The sequence below is a fragment of the Lactuca serriola genome, chromosome 3, assembly GCF_051521515.1.
Source record: "Lactuca serriola cultivar US96UC23 chromosome 3, Lser_US96UC23_V15, whole genome shotgun sequence".
Classification (NCBI taxonomy): Eukaryota; Viridiplantae; Streptophyta; class Magnoliopsida; order Asterales; family Asteraceae; genus Lactuca; species Lactuca serriola.
In genome coordinates this window covers 79,053,279-79,066,790 of record NC_136410.1, presented here as the reverse complement: position 1 = coordinate 79,066,790, position 13,512 = coordinate 79,053,279, and the positions used below count along the sequence as shown (strand labels likewise).

The window sequence follows — 13,512 nt, the reverse complement described above, 5'->3', positions numbered from 1 at the left end:
GCGAGTTGACTCGGGTTTTCGTGATTTTATGAGTTCTGAAGGAACTTGACAAGTCTATAACCTGCACTCGACGAGTTGGGTCAACGGGGACTGTTGACCTTGACCGTTGACTTTGACTTTAACCAAGTTTGACTTCTAAGGGTACTTTGGTAATTGGGTCTTGATAGAATTGGTCCTATGATGATTATAGGTGGTTAATTTTAGAGTTGTGTTTAGGAGTTTGACATTATCATCCAGTGTTACTTGTGAGGTGAATTTTCCTCACTATACTCAAGGGTCGAAGGCACCAAGGCCGGCCCTTTGGATTGTTATCCTGGTTTATTATTAGTGTGACCTGTAGACCGGTATCTTGGTAGATAGGATGTTTCTATGTGGTTATGATCAGTTAGATCGGTATCCTGACAGATAGGATGTTGTTATGCTTAGATATATGTAGATCGGTTTGACTGTCTGTAGACTGTTATGTGATTATCTGATATATGTGCACATGATTGATTGGAGGTTGAGGCTTATCTGCTTTGTGCAAGAGTCAACAGACCGGGGCATTCCAAACCGATGGTTGTGGGCCAAGAGTATTCCATCCCGAGGATGATTGGACACATAGTATGTGGGCAATCCAACCCGATGATTGTGGGCGGAGGGTATACCATCCCGAGGATGATTGGACTCATAGTATGTTGGCATTCCAACCCAATGGTTGAGGGACTGGGGTATTCCAACCCAATGGTTGATTGGGCCCATAGTATGTTGTTATTATATGTATGTTATTTGTTGTGCGGGTATTTTGGGGAAACTCATTAAACTTCAGGCTTACAGTTTTGGATTTTGTTTCAAGTACTTTGGATGATCGCGGAAAGGCAAATGCTTGATCGTGCACCTCCTCGTATTTTATGATTTTGATTTTGGATACTCTGATATGAAACTATTTTGAAAACATTTTGTAATAAATAATGGTTTTTGGGTGCTTGAAAAAGTTTTAAATTTTCATGAATTTTATGGATGTTACATCAGATGACGCTCTAAGAATTGTTTGTGCATCACATAGGTCATAACTCATAATCGGGATATCCCAAATCTTTATAAAATGCATAATCGTAAACCATGACTCATTCTTGAAGCTACACGGATTCATTACCTCTCAAGATAACCAATTCTTTTTCTCTATATGGACTTGATAACTTGGATTTTTTTAGATCAGCACATGCAGTCGGTTCTTGAACTTCTGGAAAAATCAAACACATGATGAATATACACACAATAAGTGACTAAATGTGTACAAAAGCAAAACATTGTTGGCCAAAAAACATACATCAGTGGTCATAATGGTATTTTGTAAACAATCTAAACATGTTTAATGATATATGTGTACAAAAAAAACATAAATAACCAAACGAATACAAAAACAAAACTATGTTATACTTATAAGTCATTATCTTTTAACAAACTTCAACGAAGTCTTATATTACCCTTACAAGTCATTCTCTTTTAACAAATTTCGACAAAGCCCTGACGTAACTGATATTTATACATATAGTTAATTTGTGTTTTTTTTTAATTGTTACGTATGAAACATAGTTTGTGTTAGATGACACCGTAGAAAAAAACTAATAAACAAAACGGTTCTATTAATTTACACTTTTTTTAAAAAAAAATTAAAGAATTAAACATAGTTTGTCTTAGATGACATTAGAGACAAAAAATAACAAACAAAACGGTTTTATTAATTAGGTGTTTGTAAACAACTATTAAGAAAGTAAATTATAATTTAAAATTTAATAGATAAAACAGTTTTGAGTTAAAATACATATTATATTTTTTTATTGAGTGAAACTTTTTGAACTTTTTTAAAAAAAATATTTTATAAAATTAACAAATAATTATAGATATATTAAAAATAAATAAATAGTAAATTGTTATTCCGTTCTTATTTTATAAACTAAACCAATCCAAAATCTAAAATAATAATTCGGTTTTGATAAAATCCAATCCAAAATCAGAATATCCGAACAAAATACTTTCATCCAAATAATCAAATTGAATAATTAGCTTTATCCAAACAGAAACGGCCTAGTGTTTGTTTGCCCGAACGAGGGTAGGGGCTCGTTGCTAGAATCAATTTGTGTGCCCAAAGCAGCGTAGGGGCTCGTTCCTAGAATCAAAGCAATGCCTGATAAAGACGAGCCATATAAACTCATAAATAATAAATGTCAACCATAAAAATAAAACACAACAAGACAAAACACCCAAGAATTAAAAAATTTAACTGACACAAATATTTTTAAAGAATTTTGTCAAACAACAATTTAATTAACACAAAAATAAAACCACCCTACTTTACATTACAACACTCCAAAATAAATCTATAAAAACATAAAATTTAAAATCCCCAACGTGTTGCAACTACTCACTTGCTCGGCACGTGTCATCCGATACAGAAGGCGAGTCAGAAACCGAGTCAAGCAACTCATGACTCGGTGACACCTCAACTCCCCGTATCTCCTCTATCATTTTCAATACATAACCCATCGTAGGGCGCTGATCAGGTGCAGCTGCAGTACACGACATAGCCACCTGCAATAACCCCACCATTTCCTCTTCAATGTCTTTGTACCTCATCAACTCCAAATCAAACACCTCCGCCGTCCACTCCTCCCGGACCACCGACTGCACCCACCGTGGCAAATCCACCGCCCCACCGTACCCAGTCCCACCATGCTCAACCACCGCCGGACATTTCCCCGTCAAAAGCTCCAACAACAACACCCCGAAAGAGTACACATCGGATTTCTGAGTGGTTTTCCGGGCATCCATTGACGAAAGCTCCGGTGCTCGGTAGCCGGATTTCGGGGCGGTGATCGGCGGAGCGAAGGCGGCGAGGCCGAAATCGGAGACGCAAGCGTTGCCGGATTTGTCTAGTAAGATGTTTGTCGATTTGATGTTTCCATGGGTGAGTTTAAGAGATCTGCATGAGTTATGAATAAAGACGAGTCCTTTAGCTGCTCCTGCCGCTACTTTTAGCCTTGTGGTCCAGTCTAATGGTGTTCTTCCTGGACCTCTGTTACCTATTTTGTTACAAAAACAAAAGACGCATGAGAATTTCAGTCATGTTATGTCTTTTTCCATGAGTATACAAGTTTTTATGCTTAAGGTACAACTTCCAATGCATGGGGTACAAGTTGGAGTGGTGGAGTTGAAAGGATAGGGTACGAGTGGTTGATGCTATAACGGAAGAATCTTGAAGAGGATCTTGATTGAACATAAAGGGAAAATGAACAAACAGAAAAAGGGAAAAGTGGGGGTGTGAAAGGAAAAAGACAGAAAGATGTGGGGGTTAACAGGTAAGAAAGAGATAAATACAAGAGATATCGCAGTTCCCCAGATCAAGAGAAGGTGGGGGCAACCTACTCTCTTGTTGGAAGTGTCAAATCCTTTTTATTTATCTTTTTATCAAGTTGTTACAAAACTTTTCCTTTTAATATAACCATGTGACATAAACAGTCCCTCATGATACCAGTTTTGGCAATAAAAAGTCGTTATAGCTATTTGGTCACTTGTTGCATCAACAATAATATATTGATATGATACTTTTTTTATATGTTTTAATGAAGTCCTAATGCCAAAAACCCTTAAGTTTCACAAAGATGGTCTAGTTTATAATTTTTGCATTTTTCTCGTTATTAAAGTTGAAAGTTTGCAATTTTTTAATTTTAACCTTTTACATATTTTTAATTCATTAAAAGCCCCTAGCTTTAACAAAAATATGCAGTTTTACCTTTTTTTCCTGATTTATTAAAGTCCTTAAATTTGTTAGAAATTTGTAAAAAATTTGCAAACCGCCAGCTTTAATGAAGCAAAAATACACAAAAGATCAAACTAAACATTTCTATCAAACTTAAAGGTTTTTATATATATTTGCCCTTTTAATAAAAACAAAATAAGCCTATTTATATTTTAATTAATTTATGTAATAACATAAATTTTTAATCATAAATTAGTAAATTTACTACCAGTTGAAAAAGAGTACATAAATAATAAATAAAATCATTTCGTCGTATATTTTGGTTAAAAATGTATTGTTTTGTTGCATAAACTAATCATCAACCTTTTTATACTATATGTGATATGATTAAAGGTAAAATTAGGACAAAAAATGAGTAGACAAAAAGGAGTGAAATAGAGTACATGAACTAATAAATAAAATCATTTCGTTGTATATTGTGGTTAAAAATGTATTGTTCTGTTGCATAAACTAATCAATCATCAACCTTTTTATATTATATGTGATATGATTAAAGGTAAAATTAAGCCAAAAATGAGTTAGACAAAAAAGAGTGAAAGGAGCGGGAGTTGTAAATATATTAAGGAAGATTGTTATGATTGGGCTCCCTAAACTATGCTTCCTTTTTCTTTTTGTTTCTTTCACAAACTTTAATATAATACTTTTCTACTTTTCACTTTTTGACCGTTTCATCCTTATGCCATAAATATTCTATTAACGAGTTTTAATTTTGTTTTTTCTAGAAATCTTTTGAGATAAACTTCAAAATTTCATTTTTATATTCACAAGTCTTAATTTGGTTTTGCCAAAAATCATTTTTATAATTCTTTTATTAAAAAAATATATCCTTTTAACAAGTTTTGATTTTGATTTTTCTAATAATCTAAAGCCATTAAATTTCAAGATTAAGATCTAGTTACAGTTCAATTATACTACTTGTGAATCATTTAATGACAATTACAAATGCAAATTGAAATTTCTTAAGATTTAACGGCAAGAATAACATACCGTGAAGAAGCCAGAACAAGTTGCCGTTAGACATGTAATCGTAGACTAACAATTTCTCATCTCTCGCAAAATAATAAGCCTTCAAACTAACGACGTTAGGGTGTCGTAACCTCCCTAAAACCTCCATCTGCTGTTCAAAATCACGTTTACCACCAATCGCCGCCTCCTTCAGCCGCTTCACCGCCACCACATTCCCATCATCCAACACCGCCTTATACGCAGTCCCAAACCCACCTTTACCCAACATCTCCGCCGACGCTCTCAATAAATCCTCCAGCTCAAACTTCCTTGCACCTTCAAAAAAGACCATTCTACCCCTCTCAAAACCCGACTGCGCAGTCGGGTTCGGGTACGGACTTGATGAGTATACTATCTTTTCACCTTCGAGAATCTGCGAAGACGTTGACTTCGTCGTACCTGATTTTCCGGTGAAGTTACGCCAGAAATAACAGTAGAGAATTAACGACACTACCGCCAAAACCAAAACATCTCCGACTATAATCGCTACAATCGCTAAAGTACTTATCTTGCCACTACTATGGTGGTTGCTTCCTGATTTTTTATGATCGTTAGGTAACGACGCCGTGGAGGGCATGGAGCTCGGTGAAGACGACACAACAGTGTTAGCTGGTTTACCCACCGGCGAGGCTATACCGGGAATTTTGGGTTCTGTGCAGTTGGAGAGTGGAAGCCCGCACAAAACCCGGTTGTTTGTGAATGCGGATTCGGGAAACCCGGAGAGTGCGGTGGGTATCTCACCAGAAATTTGGTTCCCAGAGATATTGAAGTCTTGTAGAGTTTGTAGGCTTAACACCCCAATGGAACCGGAAAACTGGTTCTCCTCGAGGCGTAAAGTTAGTAAGTGTTTCATACGGTTGATTGTCGCCGGAATCTCGCCGGAAAAGTTGTTATACGATAGATCAAGCCGGTATAGACCGAATAATGAAGGTAGCGACGGCGGAAATTCGCCGGAGATTTGGTTGTAGGATAGAAATAGTAGCTTGAGGTCAGTGAGATTAGAGAGATCTGGAATGGGGCCGGTGAGGCGGTTACGTTTGAGAGAGAGAATCCGGAGCTGAGTCAGGGAAGCGAGTGAGTCGAAACGGCCTTGTAGGTCGAGGTCTTCGAGGACGAGTCGAGTAACCCGGTTGTGGAGGCAAGAGACGCCGTAGAAGGCGGAGGAGATGTTACATGGATCGGAAGAGTAGTTCCAGGAGGTGAGTTTGTTTGATACGTCGGAGGAAGCTTTGAATGACATCAATGGGGCAAGGTCTGGGTGGTCGCTCGCCGGTGGTGTAGCCTGGAGGGGAGAAAGGTGGAAGAGGAGGAGTAGGAATAAGAGAAAATGTGTGAGATGTAGCTGTGGCGTTGGTGGTGGCGATGGTGGTGCCGCCATTGTTGTGTGTGAGAGAGAGCCGAGTGTGTACTGACTACTGTGGTGGAGTGCAGTGCAGTGAGAAGAAAAACGTGAACGTTAATGGTGATAATCCATGTGAATCAAATATACACTTGTAGCCCTCGAACTTCTTTCAACTCTCAAAACAGAACCTCACTTTACTTGAAAAATAACACTTAATGGTCAAGACTTAAAAAATATTCCTGAAATGAATAAAATCTGAAAATTATATTTATAAAAGATTAATCAGTAAAATAATCAAACCGATTTTTTATGATATGAACTTTGTAAAATTATTTAGAGAAGTTGCTCTTAATTTGTAAGCATTTTTCAAAATTTTGTATATTCTTTTCGAAATTAAAATCTAGGGTTAGGTTTAGGATTAAAAGTCAAATTCATCGCAATAAGATTATTTTTTATAACTACTACAGGGAATTTTGCCAAACCATATAAATATGTTTGAAAATATGTGCATCTTCTATGGATTGAGGATTCAAGTCTCGTGATAGACAAAAAAAAATAGCTTAAAAGTAGGATTTAGAGTGTGTCATCAACATTTATTTGAAGAATATAACGATTTCAAGATATTAGCATCGATTTCAATACTTCTCCTTCAACAACATCGAACCTGAGATTATTGACTATTAGATGAAATTTTCATTATGTAATGTAATGTTTTTAATCGATTTGGATTTTGTTTTTGATCGTTCGATAAGCTTTTCATTGACATCAGCTTATATTTTAGGATGTTTATAAATATTTTTTTTTGTTGTGATCATATATTTATGTTCGAATATATATATATATATATATATATATATATATATATATATATATATATATATATATATATGCTTATAGTATGTTCAGTTCTAAACATATATGTATGTTTATTTTTGAATGTAACACCCCTCACTAGGGCCTAGTTGTAAAATCATTTTCAAACAAAATGTAAAATCTTTTAAATTCAAAAGTTTCAAATCAAAGCGTAAAAGTTCAACGGTCCCCAAAAGTTAAATAAAAGTTTTAAGAAATGATGTTGTTCATTAGGTATCATAACAAAGGTTCAAGTTTCCCACAAGTCGGGGTCTTCTAAAATCCATGATATCTTCTAAGCACCAAGCCTCTCAATCTGAACATACATCCAAAATAAGTTAGACAATGAAATGTCTAATGAGTTACCATAGGATCAACTCATTTTGAGTAAGGAATAGCAATCCCAATACTTGAATTAATCATCCCAAAGATTTATAATTAACATTTTAGTTGAAAAATGGCGGAAATATTATATTCCAACAATAACAAAAGATGGATAATGTAACATCCCAAAATTCAAGGCCAAAAATTTCATTTTTGATTAATTAATTCATAAAACATTCATTAAGAAATATTGTATAAACACGTCATCTCAGAACCAAGTATCATGTTTGAAACCCACAACCATGGATAAATGTCATATCAGAGTACAATCCCAGAAAAACACTGTGCGGAATTCATATGTGAGTGTGTGTGATGCCATGCTACGCCGTCGGCTCCTTTCCCTTGGATGAAAAGGTACCTGAAACCAAAAGCTGAAACCGTAAGCACAAAGCTTAGTGAGTTCCCCCATCATACCACATACCATACAATACCATCGGTATCTTTCAACCGGTAATCATCATCGGTATCTTTCAACCGGTAATCGTCATCGATATCTTTCAACTGGTAACTGGGAACTATTCCACCCCTACTACTAGCATACAATAGCAAGATATAATCACACATTCAGACATATCCGGGTACTGACCTACCCCTTGGTCCTAAGGACCACTATCAGGGAAATTATCCCTATCATGTAACATATCATACAAATATAACTCATAACCAAACGCACACTAGACCAAGATAAATTATCACAAAGACAATTATCTTCTAAGTACTCCTCAATGGTGGGTCGGCATTGTGGCCTTAGACCCACCCCTACTGGAAGGTAACTCACATCGTATCTGTTGAACTGTGCGGGAATCCTCTGACTGCTGCCACTGCTGCTCCGGAAATCCACCAGCTAAAATTCCCACAAATCACTTAGTCAGAGACTAACATCTACCCTTAGGGTAAAATGACCATTTTACCCCTTGACCAAATCAAAGTCAAAGTCAAAGTCAACTTTCGGTTGACCTGACTCGCCGAGTTGACTCGTCAACTCGCCGAGTCCCTATCCTTCCATCAGACCTCATACCCATCTCTAATCGTCGAGTTAGGCGATGACTCGACGAGTTTTCCTTCTAAATGAACACCGACTGAATCCACATCCGACTCGCCGAGTTGTATGAACAACTCGTCGAGTTCATCATTAACTGATACTCATGTCCTGACTTGACTCGTCGAGTTACTCTTCATCCTATGAACACGTTCTGTCCTCGACTCGCCGAGTTCCATGAAGATTGTCTTGAACTCGCTGATTCCGTTCATGCACTCACCGAGTACCATGAATTCCCATACCACTTTGCTTAGTCCAGAACGTTGGGTCACTCCCCGGGACTCCTAAAACCCTTTCACACTCAACTGGTCCTTATGACCCTCACCGATATGGGACCAAAACCCTTAGACTCGCCGAGTCCAGGAATGGACTCGCCGAGTCTATCACATTCCTTACTAAGAACTTCAATTTCTGATGTACACCACTTAACCAAATGATAGATCCAGGCCCCCAAACTTGATCTAGAACGTAAAGTTACAAACTTTACGTGCATGCATGGGAATTAGAGCTTAAAAGGCTCTAAAATGGTTCTTTTGTTGCATGGGGCCTTCCTTAGTGCAAAAAGCAACCTAGATCTGACTTGTGGCTCATAAAATGACATGATACAGAAGCCCAAACCCCCAACCATGTTTGCAAACATGGCTGGCCACCAAAAATGGCTTATAGAAGCCCTAAATCACCCCAAAGAGGGATCTAACAAAAGAATGAGCAAGGTTTAGACTTTATACCTTCCAAAGACTGCAAATAATGAACCAAACTCGAATCCTTCAGTCCCCTCTTGATCCTTCTATGCTTTTCCTTCTTCCTTGAGATCAAAAACTCACAAGAATCACTCAAAAAGCCTTAAACCCTCACAAAAACAGCTAGGGTTTGCTATGAGGAGTGTTTGGGAGCATAAAGGGGAAAAGAGACTGCATGAGGTCATTTAAATAGGGTGCAAACCCCTAGATTAGGGTTTTTGCCCAAACAGCGGCGACTCGCCGAGTCCGTAACTTAATCCCTGCGCCTCATCCCACTTCTACTCGGCGAGTCAGTCCTTCGACTCGCTGAGTCCAAGGCCAAAATGCAAAAATAAATGAAGATTTAATAATAGAATACATACCAAGAACCAGGTGCTACATATAAGATTTTCATGCTAAATGTACTGTTATGCATGCATCTTTTCTAAACCTCGTGTCAATCTCAAAGTCCAACTCACAAATACCGGATGTGAAGAACATATGACAAACGAAATTATCAAAATTTCCCTTACATCCACAATCAAGGCACTAGGAGCCATCCAACCTAGGACACACGAGAGGTAGTGAGCCTCTACTCGTGTATGTGAGGATTATCTAGAAATATACTGACAACAACAATAATAACAAATATCCATTTGGGTACCCCAGGAATCTCAAAGTCACACCCATCCTAATATGAATATGCACACATAAGATGATGTAAACATTTTTCCAAGATTTCAGCTCTTTGGCTTATTAAAACATTTCAAAAAATCACATTTCATGAATTCACATACCAATCAATGGGTACATAGAGTACCATGCAATAAAAATCAAATAAAACTGATCAAATATAAATGAATAAGTAGGGAGATGTATGTTCCCGGTAACTCACCTTAGCTTCTAGCTCCATACAATCATTTCTTCTTTAATGGTAAGCTTCCTTCAGCATCTACCTGTAAAATCATATTAAATTAATAAAAATAACCAAATTACCCCTATAATATTTTTATCATTTAGATCTTCCTTGTAAGCTTATTTACTTCCTATTAGCCTATATATAAATTTTGAGGGCAATCTGGTGTCATTTACTAGGTTTTCCACAAAAAGTAGTACACTTAACAGAACATTTGACAAGCCTCGTGTCAAAAGGACATGCCCCCGTGTCATTTTGACACACCCCAGAACACTAACCTAATCTCGAAATAAAAGTTTTACCTTTTATCAACCCCTATTCCTTACTTGAACAGTGTGGTATGTTCCTTTTCCAACCATAGTGGAACTTTCCTGAAGGAAATCTTTTATCTTCTTGTCGGGAAAGAGTTTGATTACCAAGTTCGATTACCATAAGTGGAAGTTCAAACCATCATGACTGCAGGTCACTATTTTGTGTAGAATTTTGCTAAAAGCTCTGTAACTTGTTCCTTAGAATTCCAATAACCATCAAACTTTACCAAGTGGTTATTACAAAGTCATTCAAACCATCATTGGATGTTGTCAAGTATATAAAAACACAACTAAACCCATTGTAATTACATAAACTAACTATGGAATCCTCAATTCCATTCTATGTTTCCTAAATTGCCCTTATGGCTAACTATTCCATAATTTCAACTATAGATCACTCAAGTCTTCATGTTTTTGCATTCAAGTCATGGTATTAGTATAAAATCATGTTTATGAGTATCATATACTCATCAAATGCTCACATACAAAGAATTTCATTGTTGCAATTAACTTTTCCCAAAATTATCTCAAATCCAAGTTTATGCATAATCCTGCCATCATGGATGAGTTTGAGCATTCCAATTAGATTTATTGCTGTAAAAAATCATCTAGGTCAGAGAATCTAATACCATCAAGTCCTCATATCCAAGACATAGATCCAGGTCCTTTAAGACATCCTAATCCATAAAGTCACAAACTTTATGTGCTTGCATGCATGGATGGGGGTCAAAACATGATTTTAGTTCTTAAACAAACTTTATGACAATCAAACACTTGCATGGTTGTGGATTAACCATCAACGTCCAGTTTTTATGACTCTAAGTGCTTCCAAGAGCTCAAAAGGACAACTCTTATTGTCTGGAATTATCAAGATACAAGAAACCCTAACAATGGAGTCAAAATAACCCATAAAACACCCCAACACAATAACTAAGCATGCAATGGTCAAGTTTGAAGCTTGATACCTCAAATGAGTCATAAATGGTTCTAATCCTCTGGATCTACAAGCTCCCTTCAAATCCTTGCTCCTCCTTCAAATTTTTTTTTCTTCCAAAACACCAAAACAACACGAAAATGCTCTCAAATGGCTACCAAATCACAAGAACACACAAATATGGGTTAGGGTTTTCTTGAGAGTTGCTTAAAGGTGAGAGGGGGTTGGACTAAGGGCATAAGGCTCTTTATATAGAGATCAAACCCTAAAATTTAAGGTTTTTAGTGTCTGCATGCGTACGCTGCGCGTACCCTTTGGTACGTTGGGCGTACGTGCATGGCATTCACGCCTTCATCTCATGAGTATGTTGAGCGTACATGGCATAGTACGCCCCGCGTATGACACTTCTCAGCCCAATCATAAGGATCCAATGGTCCAAGCCCAAACCAATTCAATTCATTAATCTTATGATAATATAATTAATACCTTATAAATCTCGGACGTTACAGTATATTTATAATTCGATGTAAACATGGTTGCATACTATTTTTATTGTAGCTTTTTTCCTGTGTTAACTGAGTTGATGGTGTTGTGAGATTACCTTTGGCAAGGTTGTAGAACTCGTTACTCGGTACCCGTTCGGCTGACTACTGTAACACTCGTGTTTCTAGCCTAGACATTTATATTGAGTTGATAGTCTAGGTTAACCTTTGTAACTCATTTTGAATAAATGAAAAGGAATTATGTGAATATTATGTGAATATTATGTGAATTATGTGTTTTATGCTTAATTATTAGGGCTTAATTAATTAAGATTAAAAATAAGCGTCAAAATTAAAGTGTGAGATAAGCCCGATATCTTTACATAAAGTTGTAGTGGTCAAAACAAGGATTTCGGGGATATAAAGAATACCAAAATCCGAGTTATAACGAAGAAGTTATGACCTGTCGAAGTTTCGCGACAAAACCAGCACGGTGCTGAATGTCGTAAAAAGTGAGTTTTTGATAAACTACTTTTTAGCCTTAGTAATCTAAACGAAAGTCGTAGTATTCGTTAAACCGAGAAGTTCGATAAAAAGAACGCCCAAATCTGACTTCGTATGAGAAAGTTATGATTTTTCGAAGTTTCAGCGTAGCAGTAGACAGCTAAAAACTCGAATTTTAGATCGAGCGATTTTTAGCCGACACAACCTAAACGAGAATTGAAGGTCTCGTCATTAGGAGCACATCGGTAAAAAGTTTGACGAAAACGGACGTCGGATGAAGAAGTTATGAATTTTTAACGGATTTCCTATCCCGGTCTGTTAAAAATAATAATATAAAATTTAAAGTCAAAATTAGCCGACAAAGTCTAAACGGAAGTTGTAGATCGTAATTTTAGTTGCGCGTGCATATAAAGAACGTCAAAAACGGAGCTCGTATGCGAAAGTTATGGATTTTAGAAGTTTTGACACGAAAACCGAGAAATTTCGCATAGTCACAATTGCCACGTCACCCTCGCTTAGAAAGTGACACGTGTCCTGCTGAGTCACCTGGCTGCTGAGTCATTAGGCTGCTGAGTCACCGAGGTTGCTGAGTCATACGAGCCACGTGTCTTCTTCTGATTCGACCGAGGAGGAGGCCCAATCCGAAGCAGCCAACTCCCCAGCCGTAGCTTCGCCCAGCTGCCGCGTGTGTCCGAGCCTCGCAGGTGCGCCAGCAAGCCGCGGTCCACTTAGAAGCCGACAACGAGCCTCGCATGTGCAAGCCATGTGCGAGCCATGTGCGAGACCCCCTCTGCGAAGCCTCTTAGCCGTCGGATCAGGAGACTTCTCAGCCGTTAGATCAAACTTCGGACCCTATATATAGAAGGGTACCTGCGAGGGTTTCCGGTTACTTTTGGATTTTTGCCACTTTTAGCCCCTTTCTCCATATTTTCTTCATCTTAACATCCCGCAAAGCCCCGGTATCGATTGTAAAGCCCGAAATACCCCACGAAGTGCCCGAGAAGCCCGAAAAATTTATCTTTTCGATTTCGAAGCCCGACCTTTCGCAGAGCCCGATTTCTTAATAAAACTCCCGGTTTTATTAAAAACGATCGTTTTAGGAAACGAATTGCTGCCCGATTATCATCAAATCAAGTGAGTGTATATTCACTTTCAATTTACACATAGATATGAAGTATTTACCTTAAAATACGTGTTACGTGTAAATATGTTAATTGTTTATTTG

The 13,512-nt window shown here is 37.4% G+C and overlaps 1 protein-coding gene across 1 annotated transcript; it reads right to left on the bottom strand.

Annotated features, from left to right (window-relative positions):
* Positions 1 to 2,250: 2,250 nt before the first annotated feature.
* LOC145092727 (leucine-rich repeat transmembrane protein kinase family protein) lies at positions 2,251 to 6,251 on the bottom strand. The gene is made up of 2 exons (XM_079030707.1): positions 4,787 to 6,251; positions 2,251 to 3,062 (listed from the first exon to the last, which is right to left on the bottom strand). Exons 1-2 carry the CDS (start codon positions 6,180 to 6,182, stop codon positions 2,401 to 2,403), a joined length of 2,058 nt encoding a protein of 685 aa, XP_078886833.1. The 5' UTR covers positions 6,183 to 6,251; the 3' UTR covers positions 2,251 to 2,400.
* Positions 6,252 to 13,512: the final 7,261 nt, after the last annotated feature.